The 26,504-nt window shown below is 36.2% G+C and overlaps 1 protein-coding gene across 1 annotated transcript in view; it reads right to left on the bottom strand.

Annotated features, from left to right (window-relative positions):
• The window catches only part of LOC130236773 (homeobox protein PKNOX2-like), a 229,065-nt gene that overhangs the window by 29,364 nt on the left and 173,197 nt on the right, over positions 1–26,504 (bottom strand). The window contains exons 5-11 of the mRNA XM_056467529.1: positions 18,373–18,544; positions 11,995–12,180; positions 9,854–9,989; positions 9,342–9,439; positions 4,285–4,404; positions 1,157–1,233; positions 813–982 (exon numbers count right to left, since the gene is read on the bottom strand). Of these exons, the coding sequence (XP_056323504.1) occupies positions 813–982; positions 1,157–1,233; positions 4,285–4,404; positions 9,342–9,439; positions 9,854–9,989; positions 11,995–12,180; positions 18,373–18,544 (959 nt within the window). The remainder of the gene's footprint in view (positions 1–812; positions 983–1,156; positions 1,234–4,284; positions 4,405–9,341; positions 9,440–9,853; positions 9,990–11,994; positions 12,181–18,372; positions 18,545–26,504) is intronic.

Raw genomic sequence — 26,504 nt, forward strand, 5'->3', positions numbered from 1 at the left:
TTCCATAGTTTTTGAGTGCCTTGGACTTATCTTTGCTGTTTATTCTGATGAATCCCTCACCAAAAGAGCACTGACACAATAATAAAGCTACGCTGAGCACTTTTAGTTTGATTTTGGAATACTTGGGAAATGTTTGCAAAAGAATAAAATATTTACCAGAAAGCTAATAAATTTGCTCCCAACAGTATATGCATGTAATTAAAGCTGTGAAGCTTAACTTTTCTATTTCAGGTGAAAAATCAAATCTGTTGGAAACGTCCAATAGATTAATAGGTACTAAAAAAGGGGGTCATCACCAGAACAGGGAAGTCCCAGAGTAAAATGAAAAAATATGATACAGTCTCTACACTGTTTTCATCTGTTTTTATATTATTTGTTTCAATTTTATTTATACTTTTATACTTTTATTACCTGTTTATGTAAAGCACTTTGAATTGCCACCGTGTATGAAATGTGCTATATAAATTAACTTTCCTTGCCATGCTTGTATATATACTGTGTATATAAGTGAGTGAATTGCTTGTATTTGTGAGTTAATATTGGGAAATATTGCAATATTGAAAAAAACTATATAAATACTGTAAATAAGCAACCAAGTATGAAAAAAAATGACAAATTCAGGAAATCTGGAAATTAATAACAATTGTAAATGTAATTTTAATATATATATATACCCATTTGTAACATATAAATATGAATAACTTATGCATGAAATGGATAATTTGATTTGGTTGATACATTTGGTTGATACATTATTACTTTTTATTTAGTCATTTAACATTTGTCATAAAGCTTAATAGAATATGACTGACTGTCTGAGTTGTTTGTGCCGTGTGTCTGCAGGACTCCAGCTACAATGGAGTCGGGCCAGAAGCGCTGTGTGGGTCTGTGCTGAGATTTCATCTTCTTGGCTTTGGGAGCAGGGTCAGGATTACTGGCATCCAGCATGGGCTGCAGAATACGCCTGCGGGCATTGATAAACCTTCCAAAACACAGGAGAATGAGGAAAAAAGTACACGGATAAGAGCGGGATTTTTGTTAAAAGCCACAGTACGTGCACGTCATAAACACGGTGTGTGATTTTGGTGGTGGCCATTAGATGGCGCCAGTTTGCTGTGGATCAAACACACTGGACAAACAAACGAGTCGTTCTTACCAGTTGTTCACCTGTAATAAGGTAAGGTTTGTTTGCGCTGCAATCTGTCTTTTTTCATCTTCTGTAGGATAAGGGTGCTGGAAAATAGAAAACAGGATGAATAAGTACAATTCTGAGGTAAAGTTAAAGGGAAGGTTAACCCAAATATGAACATTTTACCATTCATTTACTTTCTATCAAACCATTCAAGAGCCCAGTGACCATTGTTTTCATGAGTATAACATAAAAATAAGCTAAAACCATAGATCCTTGGTGATGTCGCACTTTAAAATTTACACATGGCTCATAATGATACACTGACAATATTACTGAAGCAAAATTCACTGAATGTCAGCAGCAATGTACATTGGTTACTGAAATGAAAATTAATAAATAATATTTGTGTTTTTTTTTTCAACAATTTCAGGTTTGCTTTTAACTGTTTATATTAATTTTAAAGCATACTAAATCTGTAAATACATATTTGCATCTGACCACAGTAACCATTATAATTTGCATGATGCACACAATGCCTCTTACTCGTATGCACTTACTCCAGATTTCTCTCAACAAGAGAGCATAATTCAATAATTGGGCAAGCAAAATATCATAGCTTTTTTGAAAAAAATAACATTGTTTACTAGATTATTAACTTTTATTAACAGTCCTGGTTGCATGACAGGATGCGAACTCACACCAGAGCTGGTGCTGTTTGTCAGATAGGGAGGACGCGGTGTTGTGTTATGAGTTAAAATATTACTTGTGCTGAAACCTCTAGAAAAACCTATAAATCAAACTGTCAGCTTACATTCAAGTTTGAGTTCGCGCTTTAGCCTGGTTTATACTTCTGCGTCGAGTGATCGGTGTGACCCACGGTGCATGCAAATCTGCATGCTGTTTGTGTTGCTCTGCAATAACGCTTCTGAAATGCTAGCTGGCAGTAGGTTTTTATGTTCCTCTGTGTGGTGTTTTGTTTTTTTCTGAACGCTACCTTAATGTACCTTAAAGTGCCTCAAACTCGTTTATTTTGAGGCGGAAACTGGCAGACATGCAACAACTTTAATCATAAGGTAAACACAATACAACAGTTTCCATCTAGAGCTCCTTCATGGGACTTGACACTTGTAAACACTCTGTCCATCGGGCTTGCGGGCTCTCACACTCACCACACTCGTCAGCGCTACCAAGCCGTCCAAATACAGAGCTTGCGCTAAGCGTCATTGCGATGTGTAGTTACATTTTTTAAGAGGTGTGCATCAGCGTTCGCGAGGGCCTCGGCGAGGGCTATGCAACCTCGCGCAGGCTGCGCCAATGCATATGTGTGCACTTGACTCAGAAGTATAAATCATCCTTCATGTCTTAACCCTGCAGGCACAGGACGTCAACATGACGTCATATTTATGTTGTACCCCAACAATCAATCTTCTGAGAAGGTGGGGCTTGTCCATCCTGTTACATCATAGAAATAAGATATTCCAGAACCTGTGGTTTAAGCAGGTTTTAGTCTCATTATAAGCAGATTTTAGAAGAACCAAAAAGTGTTTAGTTGCGAAACAGGATGTTTTTAAGAGTATCATGAGCACTTACATGTCAAAAGCAGTTACGGTTTCTCTGTTAATGACCCCTTTAATAGAACATTACTTTTTTTTTTTTTTAAATAGGCTCAGTTGACAAGTTACATAGAGTTAAACAGTTGAGTTTTATCATTTTTTAAGCCATTCAGCCGATTAGCACGTCTGGCGAGATCACTTTTAGCTTAGCTTAGCATAAATTATTGAATTGGATTAGACCATTAGCATCTTTCTAAAAAAATACAAAACACAATTTTGATAATTTTCCTATTCAAAGCTGGATCTTCTGTAGTTACATTGTGCACTAAGACTAACGCACAATAAAGCGGCTGTTTTCTAGGCTGATATGTCTAGGAACTTTACTCTTATTCCAGCATAATAATCAGGGGACTTTGCTGCTGTACCACTGCTGCAGCAGGTGCAATGATATTATGTTTTATACTTAGTTACCTAGCTGAAGACTATTTTTTAGGCTCTGTGTAATATCATTGTGCCTGCTATAGCCATTTCCTGCGTCCCCCCATTTTTTAATACACTCAATTTTTAAAAAATGTAAATTAATCAAAAAAAAAAAACCAGACTATAAGCAAGATTTGTGAATTACTCAACATACAAGATTGTTGTACAAGATTTATCATCCTTAGACTTACTTCTAAATAAATGGGAGGCAGATTTAGATGAATCAATCTCACATGAAGATTGGCAAAAAATAATAAAATTAATTTTCTCATCATATGCCTCAGACATGCTGTAATACAATTCTAATTGTTCATCGTTTGCACTGGTCTAAAGACAGACTCTCTAAGATCAATGCTGACATAGATCCCATATGCAATCGATGTAGGCAGGCTCCTGCTACTCTGCTGCACATGTTCTGGACATGTCCAAAGCTTTACACATACTGGTTAATATTTTTGAGACCTTCTCTGAGGCACTTGGGGTGGAAGTAGAGTCATTGTATTGGCTCTACTACAGAGTGTCGTATGAGGTGGCCCCTAAGAATGCTTTTCTCAACATAAGACAAATTAAAATGTTAGCCTTTGGTTCTCTTCCGGCAAGAAGATTGATATTGTTTAAATGGAAAGACCCCATTCCGCCAACACATAATCACTGGATAGGAGAAGTGATGTCTCATCTTCAGTTGGAGAAAATAAGGCATACAATCAAAGGGTCTGTTGAGATATTTTATAAGGTCTGGCAACCTTTTTTAACCCCTGTGATGGAAATGGACACACACAACATGACAATATGAGAAAAAAAGGAACTCATGTCATATTTTCATGTCATGTTTTCATCTTTTATTTTTTTCTATGGACATTTGATTACATATTGTTCCTAGATCTGGTGTTCTGGGAAAGGGGTGTTTTGTTTTTGTTTGCTCTGTATAACGTGAAAATCAAATAAAATAAACCTTGAACAAAAAAAATATATACAATAGTAGGATCCCTTTAAAAAATGTCTTCATCTCCCTGGAGCTCTAATGAAACCAACAATCTGATATAACTGAAATGCAGTGCATTTAAAACCCCTCTGTAGGACAAAACTGCAACAAAATGTGTGTTTTTCTTTTTCTCTCACCATGAGATGCTGGAAGAGCCAGGAACGCATAATGTTTGTGGCATGTTTGGGAAGGACGCCTCTTTTGTTTTTTGATTTCTTGTCATCGCCGTCCAAGAGTGAGGACAAGTCCAGATTCACCTTGGAAGAAAGAGAGAAGAGAGAAGAGAGAGTGAGCGAGGGAAACAAAGAGTGTCGCCAGTCACCATTTCTTTGGCAAGGAAGGGCAGGAATGCCTTCAGTCGCCATAGCAACGCAATGGGAGTAATGATACCTAAAATTAAAGCCAAGGAGGTACATTTACAGAAGCCTTTCATCAACCAAAAAGAGCTGTGCAAAACGCCGTCAATTTTTTTCCTCCTTTTCATCAAACTTATTATACGCTCTGAAGTACGATTAATGTAAGGCGAGCGGGGGGGGAAATGCAAAAGAGTTTGAGAGTGACTGCGTTTAAAGGATGCACGCTAAATTAACTATTTATTTTCTTTTTGCTTTACGGCATTGGGAGACTGGCATATTAACATTTCAGAGAAGTTTAAGATGCATAATCTACGAGAGCGCCGTGCGCGCGAATAAATAAATTAATAAAAGAGAAAAAAATTAACATTTCCACTTTGAAAATAGGGATAATTAATTTCATGCTACCATTGCCACTGAAAGCCATAAAAAGCAGCAGCTCCCCACTGATTTTAAAATTTCGAAATAAATAAATAATAATCAAGCTCTAAAAACAACCTCCTCATTACATTTGCAGCTGGGTGTCATGTGGTTCTTCCTCCGTTCCTCTACTCAAAACACACTCCCACATACGCACACACATGCTTGCAGTACTGGGAGAGAGTGTGTAAGTGTGCGATTTAGGAAGCAGGGTGAATTAATTGGAGGCTTCATGCAGGGGTATTATTACTGAAAGCTTGTCGGAGATGTAGCTACGGGCGGAACTCTATTCCCAGCCTGCGTGTAGTGAAGCGCCTCGGCCCACAGTCTGGATCCACACAGACTCCAGCTGTCTGTCAAAGCTCAACTCACCTGACTCATGTTTGATGGCATAAACATAAAGTAACAATTCTAGAATTGGCAAACAACTTCAATGTGCTTGAAACAACTAACTATCATATGTAATCTATCTATGATGAGTGAATAAATGTGGTAGGTGGGACTCAGGGTTTTGGCTAACAAATGGACTATTCAGCTTTTCTCGATGGTTCAATGAAAATAAAATGGGTGAGGCCTTCATGCTAAAATAGTTGTTCAAAATCTTGTTTATGGATGGAATAGAGAAAAGCCCAGTGGTGTAAAGTAACAAATTACAAATACTCAATTTACTTTAATTGAGTAGTTATTCAAAGAAATTGTACTTCACTAAGTAGTTTTAAAAGTGTGTACTTTTATTTTCCCTTGAGCACATTTTTAGTGCAGTATCTTTACTTTTACTCCACTACTTTCCTTCAACCTGTAGTCACAACTTTATTTTTTCTTGTCTATGGGGATTAGAATCAGTCCTGTGATTCCTGTCCAATCAAATCGCACATAGAAGGTAAATCGTATCATAATGAACTACCTCAAGATATGGGCGATTTATAATTGCAGAAAACTGTTTGGAAGCATTAAAAGTGTTCAAGAAGATGTCCAAAATCTTTACATGCAATGACCCAGAGATTGTTTAAATGCATGTCACTGATAAGAAGAGGTTTATTGTACAATGATTGAAATGGCCTTACACATGACATTAGATTGACGTTGTACCTCAATGTCGTGGGGACGTTGCGTTTTGTTTGGAAATAAAAACCATTTTGACGTCAGATCTCAACGTCAGGCTGACGTCAATGTCCAACATCCAACCAAAAATCAACCAAATATCAACCTCTATTGATGTTACAGCTTGATGTTGTGTGGACATTACCACTATGATGTCTATCAGATGTTGGAATTCTGTTGCCATACCTGATGAATAAATGTCAGTATTTGACGTCAATATGACATTGGTTTAAGATGTTGGCTCGACATTGGGTTTTGGTCACTTTCTAACACAACCTAAATTCAACCAAATATCAACATCATTTCACATCATTATTGAACATTAAAATAACGTTGTCCTTAGACACTGGCTAGACATAGAATTTTGGTCACCTGACATCACAACCTAAATCTAACCTAATATTAGTATTATATGACATTGTGTGCCTCCTGGGCAATAACTAAATGCACTACAGAATGTTACGTTTACACACATTCACAAATTACATGTAAATGCATCAGCTTTTTACAGCGTAATACTCATGAATCTTGAGTACTTTTGAAAGGTCTACTTTTTACTCATACTTTGAGTAATATTCACACAGATGCTTTTACTCTACTTGCACTACATCTTTAAGCAAGTAATGGTACTTTTACTTAAGTATGATTTTTCAGTGCTCTTTCCACTACTGAAAAACCATAATGTAAAAAATATTTCTGGGCCGTTATCGGCATTAACGTGCTGCATTAACGCGAGACTATAGCGCGATAAAAAAAATATCACTGTTAATCTTTTCTCAAAGTTGGGTTGGGAGCCGGGTCTATTCTACACAAGCTATGATGACTTTCACCTTGATATTTTAGCGCAGATGTATACCTGACCGGTGAGCCGTCTGACAAAAAAGTGCCCTTCTGAATCAAATCAGCAGGATGCCTGACTTTAACTGCAGTTCGGCAGTTTCACTTTAACTCATGAACATTTCATTCAAACGCCATGACAAACTGGGGTATTAGACGCAAATAAGGAGCAAGGACTGGTGAGAGTGTTATAGAATGTAATAACGCTCGCCAAACATAAAGAAAAAAAACTTCCGCATTTCACGGTGTGTGTGTGTGCGTGTTTGTGCATGTTTTGTGTCCTTTACTGACAGCCGCCTGTGTCTTGGATCATGTCAGAAAATATGGCAAAAAATCCTACATGACGGTAAAAGTTTGATTGCAGTCTTTACTTCAGTAATGCCACTAATATCTGCATACTCCACATGTCTTAATTCCATTTCTGTTTAGTTCAGTTATGACTTTAGTCGCATTAAGGTAATCAAAAATCACTGTTTACATGGTAGCTCCTAATCAAAGTATTGTTTTAATCATATTGAAATCGTATTAAAGTATTGTTGCCCATGTAAACATGCAATGTTTGACACACCAACAGTACTCTATGAACTTGGCATTGAGAAGCAGCATTTTCTGTATGTACATACATCAAAAGCAAGTATGAAATCGCTGTTTGGAGCTTATGTAGGCCTACAGTTCAACATTCATGTTTAACTAAATAAACAGTTAGTCAACACAAGTACATCTTATTGAACATAATTTATTTTCATCACCAATTTTCATAGAACAGTTTCTCAAGCAGTTTGTGATGCATTTTGGAAATAGGAGATGAGCCCCTGGTCTAATGTGCCCCCTGGCTCGAGAAACCCGTTCTCAAAGATTTATTATTTGGGTAGCACACATATTCTGAATGCCTTCGGCAGAATTCAAATGAGCCATTTTAATCTAGATCAATCTAGATTAAAAAAATTAATCTATGTCCACCTATGGTAAAAAAACAAACTATTATTATTATTATTTATGTATTTATTTATTTTTCCATTGGCTTCATTGAGGTAATTAACATTTGAATGAGTTTTTTAATAATTTACACAGACATTTGTTAATCTTGTGTTTCATAATTGGGTGCCAATACATGACTTCAATTATTAGGACAGAGACATTAGAAGGAATTAAAATGTGCATTAAAGAACAATTTTAAAAAGTTTATTTGAATAAAAAAATAAAATTTTAAACTTATTTATACATTATTATTGAATTCATCTATATTTTATTTTTTATCTTTAAAGTTATTTTATAGGAATAAATATACAAAGAAAATAAAGCAGATACAATTGCATGTGTGTGTGTGTGTGTCTCTGTGTGTGCGCACTGGTTTGGGTGGTTTCTGGGGAAAAATAATTTTCAATTTTAAAAGTCATGGGTATGACCTAGGCATTAGTTGAGGTGGTTTATGAGGACATGCCCTGTGTCCTCTCAATTCAAAACGCTTATAAAATCAAACTTTATTTTATTCATTTTCTTTTTGGCTTAGTCCCTTTATAAATCTGCAGTCTTATCTTATCTAGCACATGTTTTACACAGCGGATTCCCCTTCCAGGTGCAACACATCACTGGGAAACATCCATATACACTCATTCACACACATACACTGCTGCCAATTTAGCTTGCCCAATTCACCTATACCACATGTCTTTGGACTTGTGGGGGTAACCGGAGCACCCGGAGGAAACCCATGGGGACAACATGCAAACTCCACACAGAAATGCCAACTGACCTAGCCAGGGCTCTAATACGCGACCTTCTTGGTGTGAGGCGATTGTGCTACCCACTGCGCACATTACTTCAAAATTTTCTACAAGTTTCTTATGTGGGTGACTTTAGGGATATGATTAGGGTAATACAATATAATAAGCATCATTTAACAGTATAAAATGCATTACGCATACCCTCATAAACAAAAAGCACACTATGCATTTATCCTCATAAACCACCAAAACCAAAATGTATGTGTGTGTGTGTGTGTGACATGTATACAGTCAAGATCAAAATTATTCGTACCCTTGCCAAGTTTTGACTTAAAGTTTTAGGGTATCATGGTGGCACAGTGGGTAGCACAATCGCCTCACAGCAAGAAGGTTGCTGGTTGGAGCCTCGGCTGGGTCAGTTGGCATTTCCGTGTGGAGTTTGCATGTTCTCCCTGTGTTGATGTGGGTTTCCTCTGCGTGCTCCGGTGATATAGGTGAATTAAATAAACTAAATTGGCTGTAGTGTGTGTGTGTAAATGAGTGTGTAGCTGGAAGGGCATCTTCTGTGTAAAACATATGCTAGATAAGTTGGCAGTTCATTCCGCTGTGGCGACCCCTGATGAATAAAGGGACTTATCCGAAGGAAAATAAATGAATGAATGAATGAAGAATGCAGTTTGGCTTCTACAGTTGTTCAGCAAATTCAACAGCTCCATCAGTTGTTCAGATACAGCCCTGCGTGTAGAGTGTTTGCCTCACCTGATTGTTTTGGATCTGGATGGTTCCCTGTGGTAACCCCTGTGTTAACACCTGCCCCTGTGAGGTAACCATTGCCACCGGCTGATACAGCGTCCCACCTGTGGGAATCAGTCAGGTTATCACACACTTTACCTGCCCCGCCGAAAACATACTGTAATTGCACAACAGCACAAAAACAAACCAATTCACCTCCTTTACACTGCGCCAAAATAAAAACAAAAGCGTATTCAGAAGCGGCTCAAGAGGAGAAACAAGGAGTTCTTGTTTTACAGCTAATTAGCTCAATTTCACAGTAATTAGACTCTTTATTCACAATGTGGAAGTACTGTTTCTGGGCGAGATGAATGTAAGCAGTGAGAATTAGTCAAAGAAAGAGCCCTATAAATGAAGATAATGCGCATTACATGGAAGCTCACATTGGCTTTCATTTGGTGTCACCAATTTGGAAAGGAAGGGTGTTTTGAAAGCTGAGATTTACAGCAGGGGAAGGGATTGATGATTGTGTTTCTCACCTGAGACCACCTGAGAGTTGATAGTGGTCATGGAGATGTTGTTCTGCTGCAGGGGACCGGCTGGGACCACGATCCCAGAGGGGTTCACTGTGCTGGAGACGGAGGTGAGCGATGGGGATGAGCTTTGAAGCAGGTCCTAGAAGAACAGGACAAAACGGGTTAACCTGCACTGTAAAAAATATCTGATAATTAACTGTTCTTGTTAAACTTAAGATGTTTTACGTTAATTTACAGTTGTGAATCGAATGATGAGATGTTGATCTCTGCTCTGTTGACTTTTGATGTTGAAAATTCAGCTTTACAGTTTAAAGAGACTTCTATTGACATTTTAGTAGTTTGAAATAATATAATGTATAAGAAGTAATATATAGATAAATAAGTCTGTAAAATAACATAAAACGTAGAGGTAGGTTTTTGTACCATAATACACAACATCAACCTAGACAATATATCACTTTAAACTATAAAAATGTGAATAAATGTCACTTTTTCAAACGATTCAAGGTTAAAAGTTGCTGGAAGAAAGCATAAATAAGCAATGAATAATAAAAACATGTATCACAAAATATGGAAAACTACTAATTAACAGATAATTTTTACAGTGTACAATGAGTACTATTGCGATATATATATATATATATATATATATATATATATATATATATATATATATATATATATATATATATATATATATATATATATATATATATATATATATAAATACATTTTGGATCATTTCTACTGGTTGAACACTGTATTTGTATATGTGCTGATATGAGTGCTCAAATTGGTGCCTTTGATAGGAGAAGCCTTCAGAATTGCAATTTTTCAATGAATTTGGTAAAAGAAACATCTTGATGTTTGCTTGATTATCAGGCTTACAATAAAAAAAATCATTGTAAGACTTGTATTTGTGGGTCTATACATTGGTTTTTGGCTTCCATAAATAAAGTGTTAACAGGTAAACACTAAGTTAATCATAGAGTGCAATAGGAAGTAAAAACTCCCTTTTATCCAATGGGACATTCACTTTTAACAATAAAAAGTTACTTTTTAGACATTGTTTTATATATATATATATTTTTTTTTTTAGGTGTTTTCACCTTTATTATGATTGGACAGTAGAGATTTGAGACAAGAAAGTATTGGGAGCAGAGAATGGGGGAGGATCAACAAAGGTCCTCAAGTCGGAAATCAAACTCAGGTCACCGTGAGCACATCTGTAATATATGTCGACGCACAGTACCACTAGGTTGTTGGTGGCAATATTGGTGTCGATTTAATGTTCTTGTTGAAACAATCTGTTCACATAAATTTTACCTTTTTTTAACAGTTGTTTAATAGCAGAAACTTGTGAGATAAAACTACATTACCCATAATGCTTTACAGAAATTTCCACCAATCACAGCCCCAGCAAGCAAAGTGCAGCAAAAGAGATATTTAGCTCCGCCCACTCTTATGAATTTTCCCAGTTTTCTCTCAAAACACAAAATCCAAATATATTTGTATTTATAGATGCATATTTAGCAATAATTAGTGATAGAATTAGTAGGCAAATTTCCTAAATTACATTCAAAAGTTTGCAAACAGTAAAATCTAGTAATACTTCTATAATAAATCTCTGTATTTTTCCCTAATATGCTAATTTGGTGTTCATAAAAACATTTCTTATTAATATAAAGATCAAAAATAGTAGTGCTGATTAATATTTTTGCTGAAAACATCATAAAACATTTTTATGATCAGTGTATTGAAATATAAAATAATGCATGTTTAATAAATGATGCGTAAATAAAAGTACTAATATCTTTAAAAAGTTTATAATAATCAACATTTCCCAAGAATTCTGAATGCTAGTGAATACACGATTAATACTGATTTCTTCCTCGTTTGATGGGCACTTTAATTCAATAAAAATCGATTGACAGTCCATCATAAGACGTCCAAAAGTGTGCACTTTTAAGTCTCCTCACGAAGAGGTCAGCAAAGTTCAGCAGAAGCAGCGAGGGCAAGCCGGATGTGACCTTTTTGCATCCTCCGGAGAAAAGCTTGTGTTGGTGCAAGTGTAAATGTTACTGCTGTGAGATTGTGTGCATTCATATGACACTCTGTTTATGTGTTAGGGTCTGTGGAGGCACCTGCTGCAGGCCGAGGCTGGTCTGGGATGGAGAATACGGGCCGCCCAGGTCATTTCGGAGCAGATTGTCACTGTGCATCTTGGTCTTGAGGCAGGTGATGTATCGGTTGCAGAAGTCTTTACAGAGCTCGTTCACCTTCTCCAGCTCCAGCAGGTGGATCCGCAACACCTGGATGGCCTTTACCATCTGAGACAAAAACATGAGACAAGTAGCAGTTACCAAACCATATACAGTCAAAGTCTGAATTTTTTGCCCTCCTGTATATTTTATTCCCCAATTTCTTGAGAAGATTTTTTCAAAACATTTCTAAACATAATAGTTTAGTAACTCATTTCTCAGTGTTTGTTCTGTAGATAATCACAAACAAAAATTGCCTAATAATTTTGAGCTGACACTTGGCGTTCACTCCTGCCCGAAATTATTACCTTCAATTGATCTTGTTTGGTTTTTTCCATTTTCAGTTTTCTATTGGTTGATTTGGTGACGTCAGGCTATTAAAAGGGACGGAAGCAAACTTCTCGCTCTCGCTCATTCCCCCATGCTATGGTTGCCACCACAGTTTTTGACGACTTTATTGTTGTGTTCTCCTTTATACTTTCCTTTTGACATTTGTTTGGAGTAGGGAGTTCCAACCTGCTTTAGGTGTGTTAGCTTGTCATTTATTATGTTGTTGGCTTCCCCATCTCTTGTCATTTTGGATTGTTTTGCTGATTATGTTATGTTAATAAATAATTTAGTTGAAGCACTTTGGCCGTAGTTTATTCATGTTACGTTGTCTTAGAATCAAGACAAGAAAAGTAGGGACCGTTACATAAATGGGGACTCGTCTGCTTCTCTTTAGAATTTGTTTCACTTTGTTCTTTTTTGATACCAAACTTTTGATTTGACTTTATGGAACGGTTGAATGTAAAGTAATAACTGCTCTTAAAACTGCTTGTATTCTAGCCGAAATAAAACAAATAAGATTTTCTCCAGAAGAAAAAAATATTCTAGAAAATACTGTGAAAAATTCTCTGCTCGGTTAAAAATTGTTTGGTAAATATTTGAAAAAGAAAGTAAATTCTCAGGAGGGTGAATCATTTTGACTTCAATTGTACTTGCTGTCTACACTGTAAAAAATGACTGTGATTTCAACGGTAAAAAACTGCAAAAACGCTACAGTAAAATCCGTAACCTGGTTAACTGTGTTTTCTTAATATATACGATGAATAACCGTAAATTGACTTTACCAGAATTCCCTGCATGGCAGATCACCTTTTATGCTTTTTGTTGAAATTATTATGGATCTTTTTAGTTGTTTCCCTCATCAGTGATGTACATTAGAGATTTATGTTACCTAATGTTGATTAACAATGTTTATTTCATTACTTTAATTTTATGCGTGTTACCATACTGGTTGTTTAGTAGCTGTGTGAATGACACTGAGCACCTTCTATACACTGATACACTTTTCTACTATTGGGAAAAGTTGTTTGTGATGATCATTGGTTCATTATGTAACTTACTCATCACCACTGGCATATGGCTGTGTTAACTTGTCTATGTGTAACAAAAGATGTGTAGATGTCGATCATTTAAAATACAGAAATATTACCTGTATAAATTTATGAAATTTGGTAGTTTACAGTAAAAATGATAAATTACTTTTACGGTTTGTACTGTATTTTTAAAAGTAAAATACTGGCAACCACAGCTGCAGTTTTTTACCGTAAATTTTACAGATTTATTTTTTACAGTGTAGTTTAGTATTGTTTGTGTTGACTTATTTTGTAAATGCGGAACTTTTTGTTGAATTATTTAGTTTTTGACAATACAATAAAGATAAACATAATGTAATTAGAAATTACAAGTTTGAAACATCAAGCACCATAATTAGCTTTTTACTATGGCAACATTTCAATAGAAATGAACGAGACCGGAAATCTCGACCCTAGAAGATTCCAATGGCAGAACTCATATTGTACATGAAAGAATGAGGTCAAATTATTGGATATATTTAGTTTTATATTTTGTATTTAAAAAATAGTGCTTACTATTTATAGTTTAATGTGATTGATTTGAGTTTTTTAGGTTTTTGTGTGATTTTGATTTTTGTTGTTTATTCTTTTAGTATAATTATGTTTGCTTTATATTTATTTTATTTTGTTAATATTATTATTACTCTTTGTTTTATTTTGATTTTATTTTTTTATAATTTTAGTGCTTCAAATTACTTAAATTACTTTTTAATGTTTTGATTAGAGTTTTTTTGTAGTATATATTTTTATCTTTATTTTAGTTTAGCAGAAAACATGTTTGTTATAATGTAATACTGTACTTACTGTGAATATATATAAAAGTTCAAATATCCAATAATCTATACTGTACATTATTTCTGTTAGGTGACAAGACTTTACTGGCCTAATAAAAAATCAAGCATGATCACATTTTATTTTGGTAAAAATAAATGTAATCTAGAGGCCTTTGCCTTTCATTAAAGTCACTTCTGATACCAAATAATCAACTAAAAGTTATTATTTGTTGTTCCTAAAGCTTGTATAGGAGACAAAACAGGACAGTTAGTGTATATTTGAGGAAAAAATATTAACAATTTGCAAGGTGTAAACTCAAAATTGCAACAAAAACAGTATTATAATAAAGTTATGTCTCATAATTCTGTTTTTCCTCCTCCAATTTTTCACTTTAAATAAAAATAAAAATCATACATAATCCCTTTTATTACATATTTACTCTGTTCATTTTTTATCATTTATAATGGAAAATAATCTTGAAAAAAAAATCGAATTGGTCTAAAAGGTGACTAAATACACATTTTAGTCAAATCTTCTCTTAAAACACATCCACTTCACTAAAAAGAAAATCAAAGATGTTCTTTTCACACCTAAACTAAAAACCGATGTTGCCGAGCCAGTCCTCCTGTCGCTGTTTGCCTGCTCGTGTTGCTTAATCCTCCAAACACTTTCTGCTGATACAGTTGGACAGGACTGAACGTTCAGCTCCAAGCAGCCATTCAAACAGTCACCGCCCAAAGTCAGAACTCAAGGACGACCAAATGGGCTAAAAAATGCTTTGCCAAGGAGGAGATAAATCTGCCAATTACCGCAGCTCGTTTAATCAGGGCTCGGTGCCATCTCTCTGAGGCCGCTATAACTGTCGCGCTGAAGAGTTAGTGAACGGCGGACCGGCGTGTGACCAGTGTGTCGTAAAGCACACAGATGCAGAGTTAATTGACTGAGCAGTGCTAGTCGGCCGAGCGCCCCGCTAATGATGAACAGTGACCTTTTTTCCTCCTCCTTCCCTTAATTTCTAATTACTGTTAACTGTCTTGCAGGGCGCAGAAGAGCAGGGATGATGAATATGAGGTGGGGAAAGAGAAAGAGAACAAAAAAGAGCTACGGACAAGAGGTGGACGAGTGTCATTGTTACTAATACCCCAGAGGCGTTTGGGTAAATGTCATTAGCTACTGTACAGTTTTTGCCTACTTTGTACTTTGACTCAGGATCAAAGATATCAGCAACTTTTTCTTAATTCTTGATTGCCTTTTTAGAGGAACTCTAAATCATCTATTTACTATTTATTTCATAAAAAAATATATATATATAAGTTTTCAGCAGAACTTAAATTCTTTTCACAAATATTTCCCTAGTCATGTTTAACAGAGCAAGGAAAAATTTATAGGATTTTCTATAATATATTTATTTATTCCAGGTAAATTCTTCCTTCTTTTAGTTTGGCTGGAATATATATATATATATATATATATATATATATATATATATATATATATATATATATATATATATATATATATATATATATATATATATATATATATATACTTGAAATGTTCACCAGATGTTGATAACAACTAAAGAAATCCACATATGAAAAGAAAATCTAATTAGTTTATAAATTAAGTTATGTGTAATAAAATTAAATCACGCAGTAAAAAAGTACTGAACACATGAAGAAAGGGAAGTGTAGAAAGGCTGTGAAAGCCCAGACATCCCAATTTCTCATTCAGCAACCCTCTGGCTTTCATCATTGTAAATGAATATTAGCTGCTTCAGTTCAACATAGCAGGATGACATTTCAGCAAGACAATGATTTAAAACACAGCCAAGGAAACTCGCAAATGGTTTCAGAGAAAGAAAATCAAGCTGTTGAATGACCCAGCCAACCAGCTGATTTGAATCCCGATTTGAACTCTTAAGATGTCTTTCGGTGCTCGAGAACTGCCAATTTCAGACAGTTGAATGATATTTTCCCTAGCATTGATTGGCATGTTTATGCATTCAAATGGTATCAACCGTTATGGGGGCTCAAATGTATATTTATAATACTGTATACATTTTTAATTATTTATATTTAAGATATAGATCAGAGATCAGAGAAAGTTAGTTACTAAAAGTTACTATTAAGGGATTGACCCCCCATACATCTTGTTTTGATGTCCTTCAGGGGGGATCAAGCGTTAATTAGGAGATCAATCCCCCCCAAACCCCCCCAAACCCCCTGTAATCCGCATCCTGAAAATATGTGTTTATTAGTTAATTAGTTAAAAATTATGTATATATATTTTTTACAAATGTGTTGAAACAATCTCTCTGTTTAACGGCACTTGTGAAATATTTAGAGCAATATAAAGAATAAAAATTTCATAGGAGGGATATTCATTTTGCGTTCAACTATCAGATACATTATTAAACAATAATAATGTTTAGATTTTCAGATGGTTTTGCACAATGCAAATTGTAAGTAATACGCTCTCAGTCTCAATCTCAGTCTGGATTTATATCCCTATAGCTTTGAGAACTCTGGGATCAGTTGAACTTTTAAAAAAGCATTTTAAGACATCTTTTTGGTCAAGCTTAATTAACAGCATTAGTGTTTCTGTACTTGGATTTTTAACTTGTTTTAATATGTTTTCTTTTATTGGTATGTGTTCTTTTACCTGTTTTCTAGTTTTCTCTTATTGTAGAGACCTGCTAAAGCTTTGTTTGACAAACAAAAGGATTTATTTGGTTGTCTTGTTATAGTTAATATTTTTGTTATTATTTATGTATTACTTTCAAAATCATTCCGCAAAGTTATTATTCCTCTTGTGAAATTGTCATTCGTTTTCAAATATTTCTCAAGTGCTGTTTAATGGAAAGAAGATTTTTTCAACACATTTTTAAATATAATAGTTTGTTTTTTAAATAATTAATTATTGACAGTACATATTTTACTGGCTATTTTGCAAGCTACTGGTATAATACAGATAATGTCTGGCTCTTGTAATGAGTAATGTATTTCCCCAATTCATTCTAAATGGCACTCGACTTTTTCTGCGGCATTATATCCGGCATTTATAGGCTACTGAAAGCATTAAATCTTGTACGCACTTGACAAACCTGTCAGCAAATCTGCTTTATCTGAATGTGAGTGAATTAGCAGCCAATTGCTTAATCACTGATATCATGTATCACATATGAAATGAGAATATTTAATCTTGATTACAGCACTGGTGTTTTGTCTTGAGCTGCTTTCCAGCTAAATCATTGATATTTAACTGAACTGAATCAACAATGTTTCTGATCTGAACTTGACCTACAAATACTGCAAACTTGTTTTTAAGAGCCACTTTACAACAGAATCTTTCAAGTTGAGATTCCATAATTTTTTTATGCAATTTTTCTTCTGTACAATCTTTTCTGTATAAAAGAAAAGTTGGTCTTTGTATAGCTTTAACAAGCACATCCCCACATCCCCAGCTAATTCCCCTCTAGAGTTTAAGCAGAGCATCTAAGCACAATTACATATCGACTATTTTATTTTATAGTAGAATTTTAATGAACTATTATGATTAATTCTTTTTTGAAAGAGACCTTTTCGAAGGATACTGGTTTACTTATGCTCTTAGTACTTATGAGTGTTGTGTCGACCTTGATTTATCACAATATTGAAGAGTTCAGCTTTGTTTCTACAGAATTTTAGAAAACAAATTTGATAGCTCTCGTCACAAACCAGCTCTTTCTTTTATTTTCACATACCTTGTGGGTTTTGTGGACTAGTGTATCTTAGAGAAAAGACTTTCACTCACGTGAGTTTGTTATAATGGCGCTATTTTCACAGAACAGTATTTGTACGTTTACTTAAGTATGATTTACAGATACTTTTTAATAATATCTCAGATTTAGTATTTTCAGTTAAAAGTTCTTTTACTTTATATTTCTAGACTGAAGAAGTCATTTGAAGAAGTGCATATGTGCCAGCAGAGGGCAGTGCAGATGTGACGTGCAGATATTCAGGATGTAAACAGGTTTTTAAAGGAGCTAAAGTTGCTAAATCTGAGCTACTGTAAATGAACAAACGAGAGACTCGTGGGTGTTTACCAGGTTATCTAGTTCAGGATCCTCGCTGAAGAAAGGCTTGTGATCCTGCTCTTGCTGGTGGACAAAGTTTTCGATGTCGACGTCGAAGCTGGCGGATGTGATGCATTCTGAGCCCTGCGTGGCTTGTTCACACTTCTCAAACAGCAACGCCAGAAGAGGAAAAAGAGGATGCCTGTAGGGGACAGGAAGAGATGGAAAAACTTATTTTTTTATAGAATCTAGTATGTGTACTGTGCACAGTATTCCCAGTTAGCCTGCCATAATAAAATTATGTTTATATAATGTAAAAACATTTAAACAAACTTGGATTCAAAATTTATTTCAAAGATTTAAAGAGATTTCCAAATATAAGAGACAGAAATGAAAAACATCAACTTTATATTTTTAATAGGCATTTGTTTACACATACAACAAATTCTACTCTTTAGAAATGTAAAAATATAGTTCACTCAAAACTGAAAATTATGTCATAATTATGTTTTCTGTTGAACACTAAATAAGTTAGTTTGAAAAATGTTGGGAACCGGTAGCCATTGATTTCCATAGTAAATAGTAAATTTTAATAAAAAAATGAATTAGTGATGTTCAGTTTTTCTGCAATATATAATTGCGTATGAAAATAATTTCACAAGATGACTCTGTTGGCAGTGCAGTGGGTAGTGCTGTTGCCTTACAGCAAGAAGATTGCTGGTTTAAGCCTCGACTGGGTCAATTGGCATTTCTGTGTGGAGTTTGCATGTTCTCCATGTGTAGGTTTCCTCCGAATGCTCTGGTTTCCCCCACAGTCCAAGGATATGGATTTGGATAAGCTAAAATGTCCATTGTGTATGCTGGATAAGTTGGCGGTTCCTTCCGCTGTGGCGACCCCTGATTAATAAAGCGACTCAGCCGAAAAGAAAATGAATGAATGAAGATGACTGTTTAGAATAAATTTCAGATTTTTACATCAGTTTGGATGATTTTGAATGAGAGCACATCTACATAAAATATACAAAAATATTCATAATAAAATAAACAAATTAAAGCAATAGAACAAAGATAAAAATGAAATAGACAGTGTTTTATGGTTTTCAGTATGGAGGTACAGAAATTCTATTACAAAAAAAAAAAAAAAAACTTGTGAAGGTTTAAAACCCCTTGAGAGCAAGTAAATTGTGGCTAAACTTCCATTTTGGGGTGAACTATCCTTTTAACCATAATATACAGAAAATAACCAGCTCTTCAGCCTGGATGACAACATGCAGCCAGCGGATAATATAATCCTTGTTATCTTCATTTAATTGTAGGTATAAGCTCTGTCTAAAGATTTTTCTAGCAAGTTGACATTTGTCATGTTAACAGCATTAACATTTTCCTGTATCATCAGAGGGTGAATATGTTTGCACTGCTTTAAGCCTGTCCAGAGAGAGGCTTCTGCTGAAGAGCAGACCTAATGAAAGCTGAAATTCACTCGGCTCAGCCTCTTGAAAGCCCAGTGTAGCCTGACTCAGTGAACGCTGATTTAATTCAAATGGATTTGACATCACCACAACAAATTATTAAGAGCTCTGCTGTGTATGTCAATTAGGAATTTTGTCATGTAAGGTTGTAAGATGTTAGGAGAGCTCCACAGCACCAGATGGCACCATTAAGTCATGCATTGTTGCTGGAAGTAATCCATTTGCTACTTACAATTAAGTATTTAGTATACCCCTAAAGGCACAAGATGTAATTTTTGCCACTATATGGTGTATATTCACAATAAAAGTTGCAGTTTGATGACAATGTGACTGAGTGTTGAATCATGGGAGTTATCATCTCATCACATCTTACAGGACACCTGCACAAATCATGTTCATGTAGTATTCAATCAGTATTCAAAACTTTATAGTATATCATAGTATAAGCAGATTAAGGGCTCAATCACACCGAGCGCATCATTGCTTTTATAAATGCGAGACCCAACGGTTTGGAATGGTTTGAAATAAAGCACAGCATAAAGCACAAGGGTATCTGGACACAGCTACAAAGCACCTGTAAACAGAAACTAGCAATGACTGCCCTGCCTTTTAGCTCTTCTGATTGGTCCATTGCTGTGGAACTTACAGTGATGAGCTGCACTGTGTGTGAAAGTTGAAAATATTTTATCTTGCCTCGCTGTCTAAAAAACACGCCACTTACGTGTGCGGCGCTTCAAAAGACACGAGATGCAAGCACGTGTTTGTAATAAAAACAATAAAAAAGTATCACATTTGAAAACCCTGTTCTGTGTAAACCACCCTTAAGGCTTAAAGTTTTAGCAAAAACAAGAATGCTGAAGCAATTGCTGGTGATATATGGGTGTGAAGAGCCATGAAAGCAGCAGAGCTTTTATTATGCCAAAGTCTACCACTTCCTTTTCTTCCACTCGTGATCACATGTTGCTGTTTTACGATAATGAATACATTGAATTTACTGTTATAATGCTGCTCTCTGCAGTCTAATAAAAAGCAATAATAAAGCGTCTTCGGTGTTTCCAAGTTTTCTATAAAATAAAACCAGAAATCGAGGGTGGCACAGCACACGGCCCATGTCACTAATCAAATTAGCTAATTCAGACAGCATTCTTTGAAACTTTTGGGATAATTTAAAGGGCACCTATAATGAAAATCAACCTTTGTAAGCTATTTGAACAGAACTGGGTGTGGGTACAGTGTGTACACAGTAATATTGGAGTTATATAAACCCAACAAGTAAATTTTTTACATTTCCAGACGTTAAAACAGGACCCAAATTCCAGTGATTTTGAGGCCCACAGCAATGTGACCTAGGAGTGCTGTTTCCCTGCCCACTGAATTGATTGACAGGCACCATGTTTCTATAACAACAGGTTTACATGATGTCCACAGAACATTTTTTTGCAAAACATGGATTAAAATTTTTGTTACAACTCTCTGTGATTTTTATAATTCTAAAACATTTTAAAAACAGAGCTTGTTTGTAATAAAGACAGTAAAAATGCTATGTAATTTTTAACCGCTTTAATCATGAAGACCGCATGGTGTCAGTAAACGCTAATGTATGTGTGTTTGTGTTTGTGTGTGATTGTGTGTGTGTGCACTGCAAACACCATTAGTGTGAGACTCATTTCAGAAAGGCTTGAATAAACTCTACAATTAAATACATGAAATAAACTTACTTGTTATGTTTGACTAATAAGCTGTATTTCAGCTTTATTTAAGTCTGTCTCTGTCACTGACGGCTGTTTATCTGACGTAACGCATGATGAGAAGCAAACACACATGTGGGAACAGTGGGCGGGGAGAAACAGCTCATTTGCATTTAAAGCCACAGGCTACAAAAACAGCTACAGCAGGGGTGGGCAAACTCGGTCCTGGAGGGCCGGTGTCCTGCACAGTTTAGCTCCAACTCTGATCAAACACACCTGCTTATAGATAATTAGTGATCTTGGAGACACTGATTAGCATGTTCAGGTGTGTTTCATTAGAGTTGAAGCAAAACTATGCAGGACACCGGCCCTCCAGGACGGAGTTTGCCCACCCCTGAGCTACAGTATACTCCAGACACCAAAATAGGTACTTCTGGAGGCTATAAAAAAATTATCTGATGGGTATTTTGAGCTGAAACTTTACAGACATATTCTGGAGACACCAAAGGCTTATATTACATCTTGTAAAAGGGGTAAAATACGTGCCCTCTAAGTACATGTTAGGAAAATATGAGCTAGCAAAAAATAGACGAAATCGAGTGTCAGAATGTTGTGGGACTGCTATACAGGAGTTATTATGGATTATAGATATCGAAATTTAGTGGCTTTTATTTTAGTGTTTTTTTTAAAGCATGATGGTAAAACACGAACGCGGTTATGAATGTATTAAAATATTTGCTTGTTTGTTGTACAAATCATTATAATGACAATAAATACTAATTTGTTCATCTGCTTACTTCCCGGTGCAGCTATCCAGCCATTGTGGCTGGTTTTATTACCCCTTGGTTTCGAGTGTGGTCCTGAAACATCTACGTTCGAAAAGGGGTATATAGCCCTACGCCTTCATGCTAAAGAGAATTGGGACACCCCTACCCCTACAAGTGAACACGCAAAACGAGGGGTAGAGGTAAGGGAAAGGGCTTAGGGGTAGAATTGGGTTTGGGCCTAAGTCAACCGTTTGTATTGTTTCAAGTTGCTAATTTATGGAATAGGCTTTTTGCCATTTCAGTCTACATAGTAGGCTTGCTGTGGTAGTCGGTGTAACTAGTAGTGTGTTTTTTCACATTGCAATTTCTGCTATGGTGGAACATAATTAACAAATGTTCTACATGTGTAATGAGTGGTCTCTGCCACCACAACTCTAAACACAGTTTGCGTGATTACAAATTTGAAAGTGAAAGTAAAATATGACCACGTCCTCAAAAGCATATTCATTATGTTGTATACCACCATCACACCAAAGTGGATTAACACAATTTACGCAATTCATCCCACAGAGGCCTGATAAAAATAACATTCCTGGTTTTTAATTAAAAGATACAGTTCATAAGATTGATTTGTCTATGAGCCTGTTTTTTTGTTGTGAAAAATACTGTCACAGTAGTATTCTGTCCCATGCGAGTTCTTATGTATACCTGTCTATTTTTTTCTTGCTGAGTCTGTTTGAGAGACAGAGAGGCTGTGAGACTGGGTGAGGGGCCCAGGCTCCGGCTGTAACCCACCACTCTCATTTGCAGCCTTTAATAGCCGGCTATATTAGACTCTAATCTGCCTGATCCCAATTTAATGCCGCTCCCTCCAGCTGACGTGACAGGAATACTAAACAGGCTCGCAGTGCTGAGCAGCGAGGCGATCTGCGCTCCCTCCGGGCTCGTCCCGCTCCCCTCCGCAGTGCCAGCCCCTCTTCCTCTCTCCCCTCCCTAGTCACATTCAATCCTGGAGGGCATGGCTGGGTTATCTCTCCCCTTCTCTCTCTTTGGCGGGGCCTGGATCATAACCCGGACACAGCCCTAAAGGCCCAAAGCCAAAGGATGCTATCAATTTAGCTCTCCGAGGACTTGGCGGCTGAGGAACAAACTACCTAGAAATTAGAGCATAAAATCAAATTGGAAAAGTTAAGCCACAAGGTACAGGTTCATCGAACACCCACATTCCCTGGAGCGAGTCTAATAATGCTGCATTATCTTCATTAGGTGGTTATATTTCATAACATTTACCCGCTGCAGAAACTCAGCTTTTTGGAAACTTTGGTCATGTCTCGAATAATAATAATGTGATGATGCAAGCAGCTCTTATTTTGGACAGAACATGTCTTATTGGGTTACCTTAGATGATTTTCCCAATCGCAGTACAGTTTTTGTTACTAAAGATGGACAGAACACTTAGAACAGTTACTCTGTAAACTAATTGCCTCGGTCATTTCAAAGGATAAATGATGGTGGGAAAAACTCTTAAATGAAATCCGATCTCTCTAAGCAACTCAAGACTTTTAAATCTCTTCATCTTTGCGGGTTGGACAAGGCCGTGTGCTGTAAAGTGCAGAGCTAATCGGTTAATCTTTCAAAATGTGCCAGTTAAAATGAAACACTTAATGTTATTTGTCTTTAACCTTTATCAGCTCTTGCGGGAAAGACTGTCCAGACTACGTCCCTCAAACCTGAAAGGGAAGACACTCATATAGTTGAAAACAAAAAGCCTTTAGAAAGACTTTTACATTTTATTATGCACAAAAAAGCAGCTGTCATGAATTAGTGATGTCATTAAAACCAAACTTATAAATTCAATCATCGAGATGAAAACACATTCTTCTGTCCACTGTTTAGGGATCAAAAATATAATGTAAGTCAATGGGACTAGGACTAAAACTGTTACCACCATCATGGTAAAAAGCTATTAATTAAATTCAATTCAATTCACCTTTATGTGTATAGCGCTTTTACAATGTAGATTGTGTCAAAACAGCTTCACATAAAAGCTCATAGTAAATTGGAACAGTGTCAGTTCAGTTTTTAGTGTTTAAGTTCAGTTCAGTTTAGCTCAGTTCAGTGTGGTTTAATAATCACTAAGAGTGCAAACACTGAAGAGCAAATCCAACGATTCGCAGCTCTACAGATCCCGAACCATGCAAGCCAGTGGCGACAACGGAGAGGGAAAAAAACTTCACTAATTGTTATTAATTGTTATTAGTTGACTTATGGCCCATTTCTACTAAGTGGTACGGTACGGTACAGTACGCTTTTATGGCCGTTTCCACTGTCAAAGGATACCTAAAAGCGAACCGTACGTACCACTTTTTGGTCACCCTTTGCAAGGGGTACCAAGGGTACCAAGAGGCAGAGCTAGACGTGCAGCTGAATGCTATTGGTTTACAGAGATACGTCATTCGCTCACACAACAAGCCAGAATGAAAACAAAGAAACAGCCATGTTTTAAATACACAGCCGAGAGATTACCGTAATAATATATACATATAATAACGAGCCATGGTCGACCCGAGCTCAAACAAACCTTGTCGTCGTCTTGACGAAAAGCCAAGAAGCAGAGCAGATTCTAGTTTTTCTGTATTTGGTAACATATTGGAGACTGTAAGGGGCTGTATGTGTTCGTATATGCTGCATTTATTTATTTATTTTATATAATTGCAGATGTTACAGCGGGCTATTTCATTGATCTGCAGTTATAATCAAATTATGTTCATAGAAAGGTTAGTAATGAACATTTATACAGAGGTATTTATGTGTATAAAGCATCTGTTTTGTAAGAAGTGCTTCTCATATGATATGTGAACGACCTGTACAGCTTTACTGTAGACATTTTCTCGAGCGAAAATGACATTGACTGAAACTTTCTGTCGTACACCACACCCACCAAAAGAGTACCATTGGTACCCTTTAGGCAGTGGAAACGCAAGCCTGATAAAGGTGACACATACCGACCCGTACCGTAATGTACCACTCCATTAAAGAGCCCCTATTATAGGTTTTTGAAAATGACCCTCTTTGCAGTGTGTAACAAAGCTCTAAGTGAAGTTAAATATCCAGCTAAGGCTTAAATCCATGTTTAAAACTATTGATTCATCTATAAAAGAGTCGACTCAGAGTGGTTCAAATTAATCGTTGTGGTAACGAATCTTTAGCCGTGTCGGCGTGACGTCAACATGGAACTCAAGCCCAGGCAATTTGTTGAAACCCCGCCCACAAACACTGTAGAAAAAAAAAGAGGAAGACACTCTAGCAGATCCTGGATGAATCATGTTGCAAAGACTCTGTCCTCTGAACTGTGAGGGAAAGTTAGTGTTATTTTCCCTACCCAAAGAGGAGGCTGTGAAGTGTCAGTGGTTGAAGTTTGCTTTTGCAAAAATACGTCAGCATTATAGCCCCAGCCTTGTGCTGTGTTCCCGTCATTTGTCTGACGATTGCTTCAGAAATCTACACGCTTACAATGGGAGACTCATTGGCCATTTGTTAAAGGAAGGATCAGAAAAGACTATTGATGTGTGGGGCTTTGTCAGAGCTTGACAGGAACTTTACAGTACACAGTTCATGGATCAGTTTCTTCCACTATTTCACAAGTGTAAATAACTTAAGTGCGATTAAAATGGCTGCCTTTTTGTTTTCTCTAGCTTGCAAATTATGTATTTAATTGTGTTTTGTTATTTGTAACTACTCCACACGGCTTGCACTGTATCTAGTTAACTCTTTATATTCTCATATCGCGTCAAAAACCACTAGGGGTGTCAAAATTAATTGTTTCTTCGGGGCACCGCAATGTAGACGTGGACAATTCGGTATCGGTTCAGTAATAATTACAACCGATTATTACGTACTGACGTCATTTATCTCGTATGCGATATGTTGCTGTAGCTTACTATAGGGGGGAGGCGAGCGTGAGTATGTACAGTGCTCTAACTACTTAAAAACGCAGAAACTGTGCACAATTTTACTGCGTGTGTGTTTGCTGGATTAGTCTTTCACTGACACAGCAGAAGCCCCTGTTTCACTGCGATTGAGAGAATGTAAGTACTCTCTCTCTCTCACTGTGGTCCATTTGACCTGCTTGCATGACTTTTCCTCTCATCTCAGCTGTTACAGCGATACTTCTGGATACAGACACGAGCGCTTGTCTGCAGTTTTCTCCACTGCGTCCATCATTTACATTTACATTT

The sequence above is a fragment of the Danio aesculapii genome, chromosome 10 (assembly GCF_903798145.1).
Source record: "Danio aesculapii chromosome 10, fDanAes4.1, whole genome shotgun sequence".
NCBI lineage: Eukaryota > Metazoa > Chordata > Actinopteri > Cypriniformes > Danionidae > Danio > Danio aesculapii.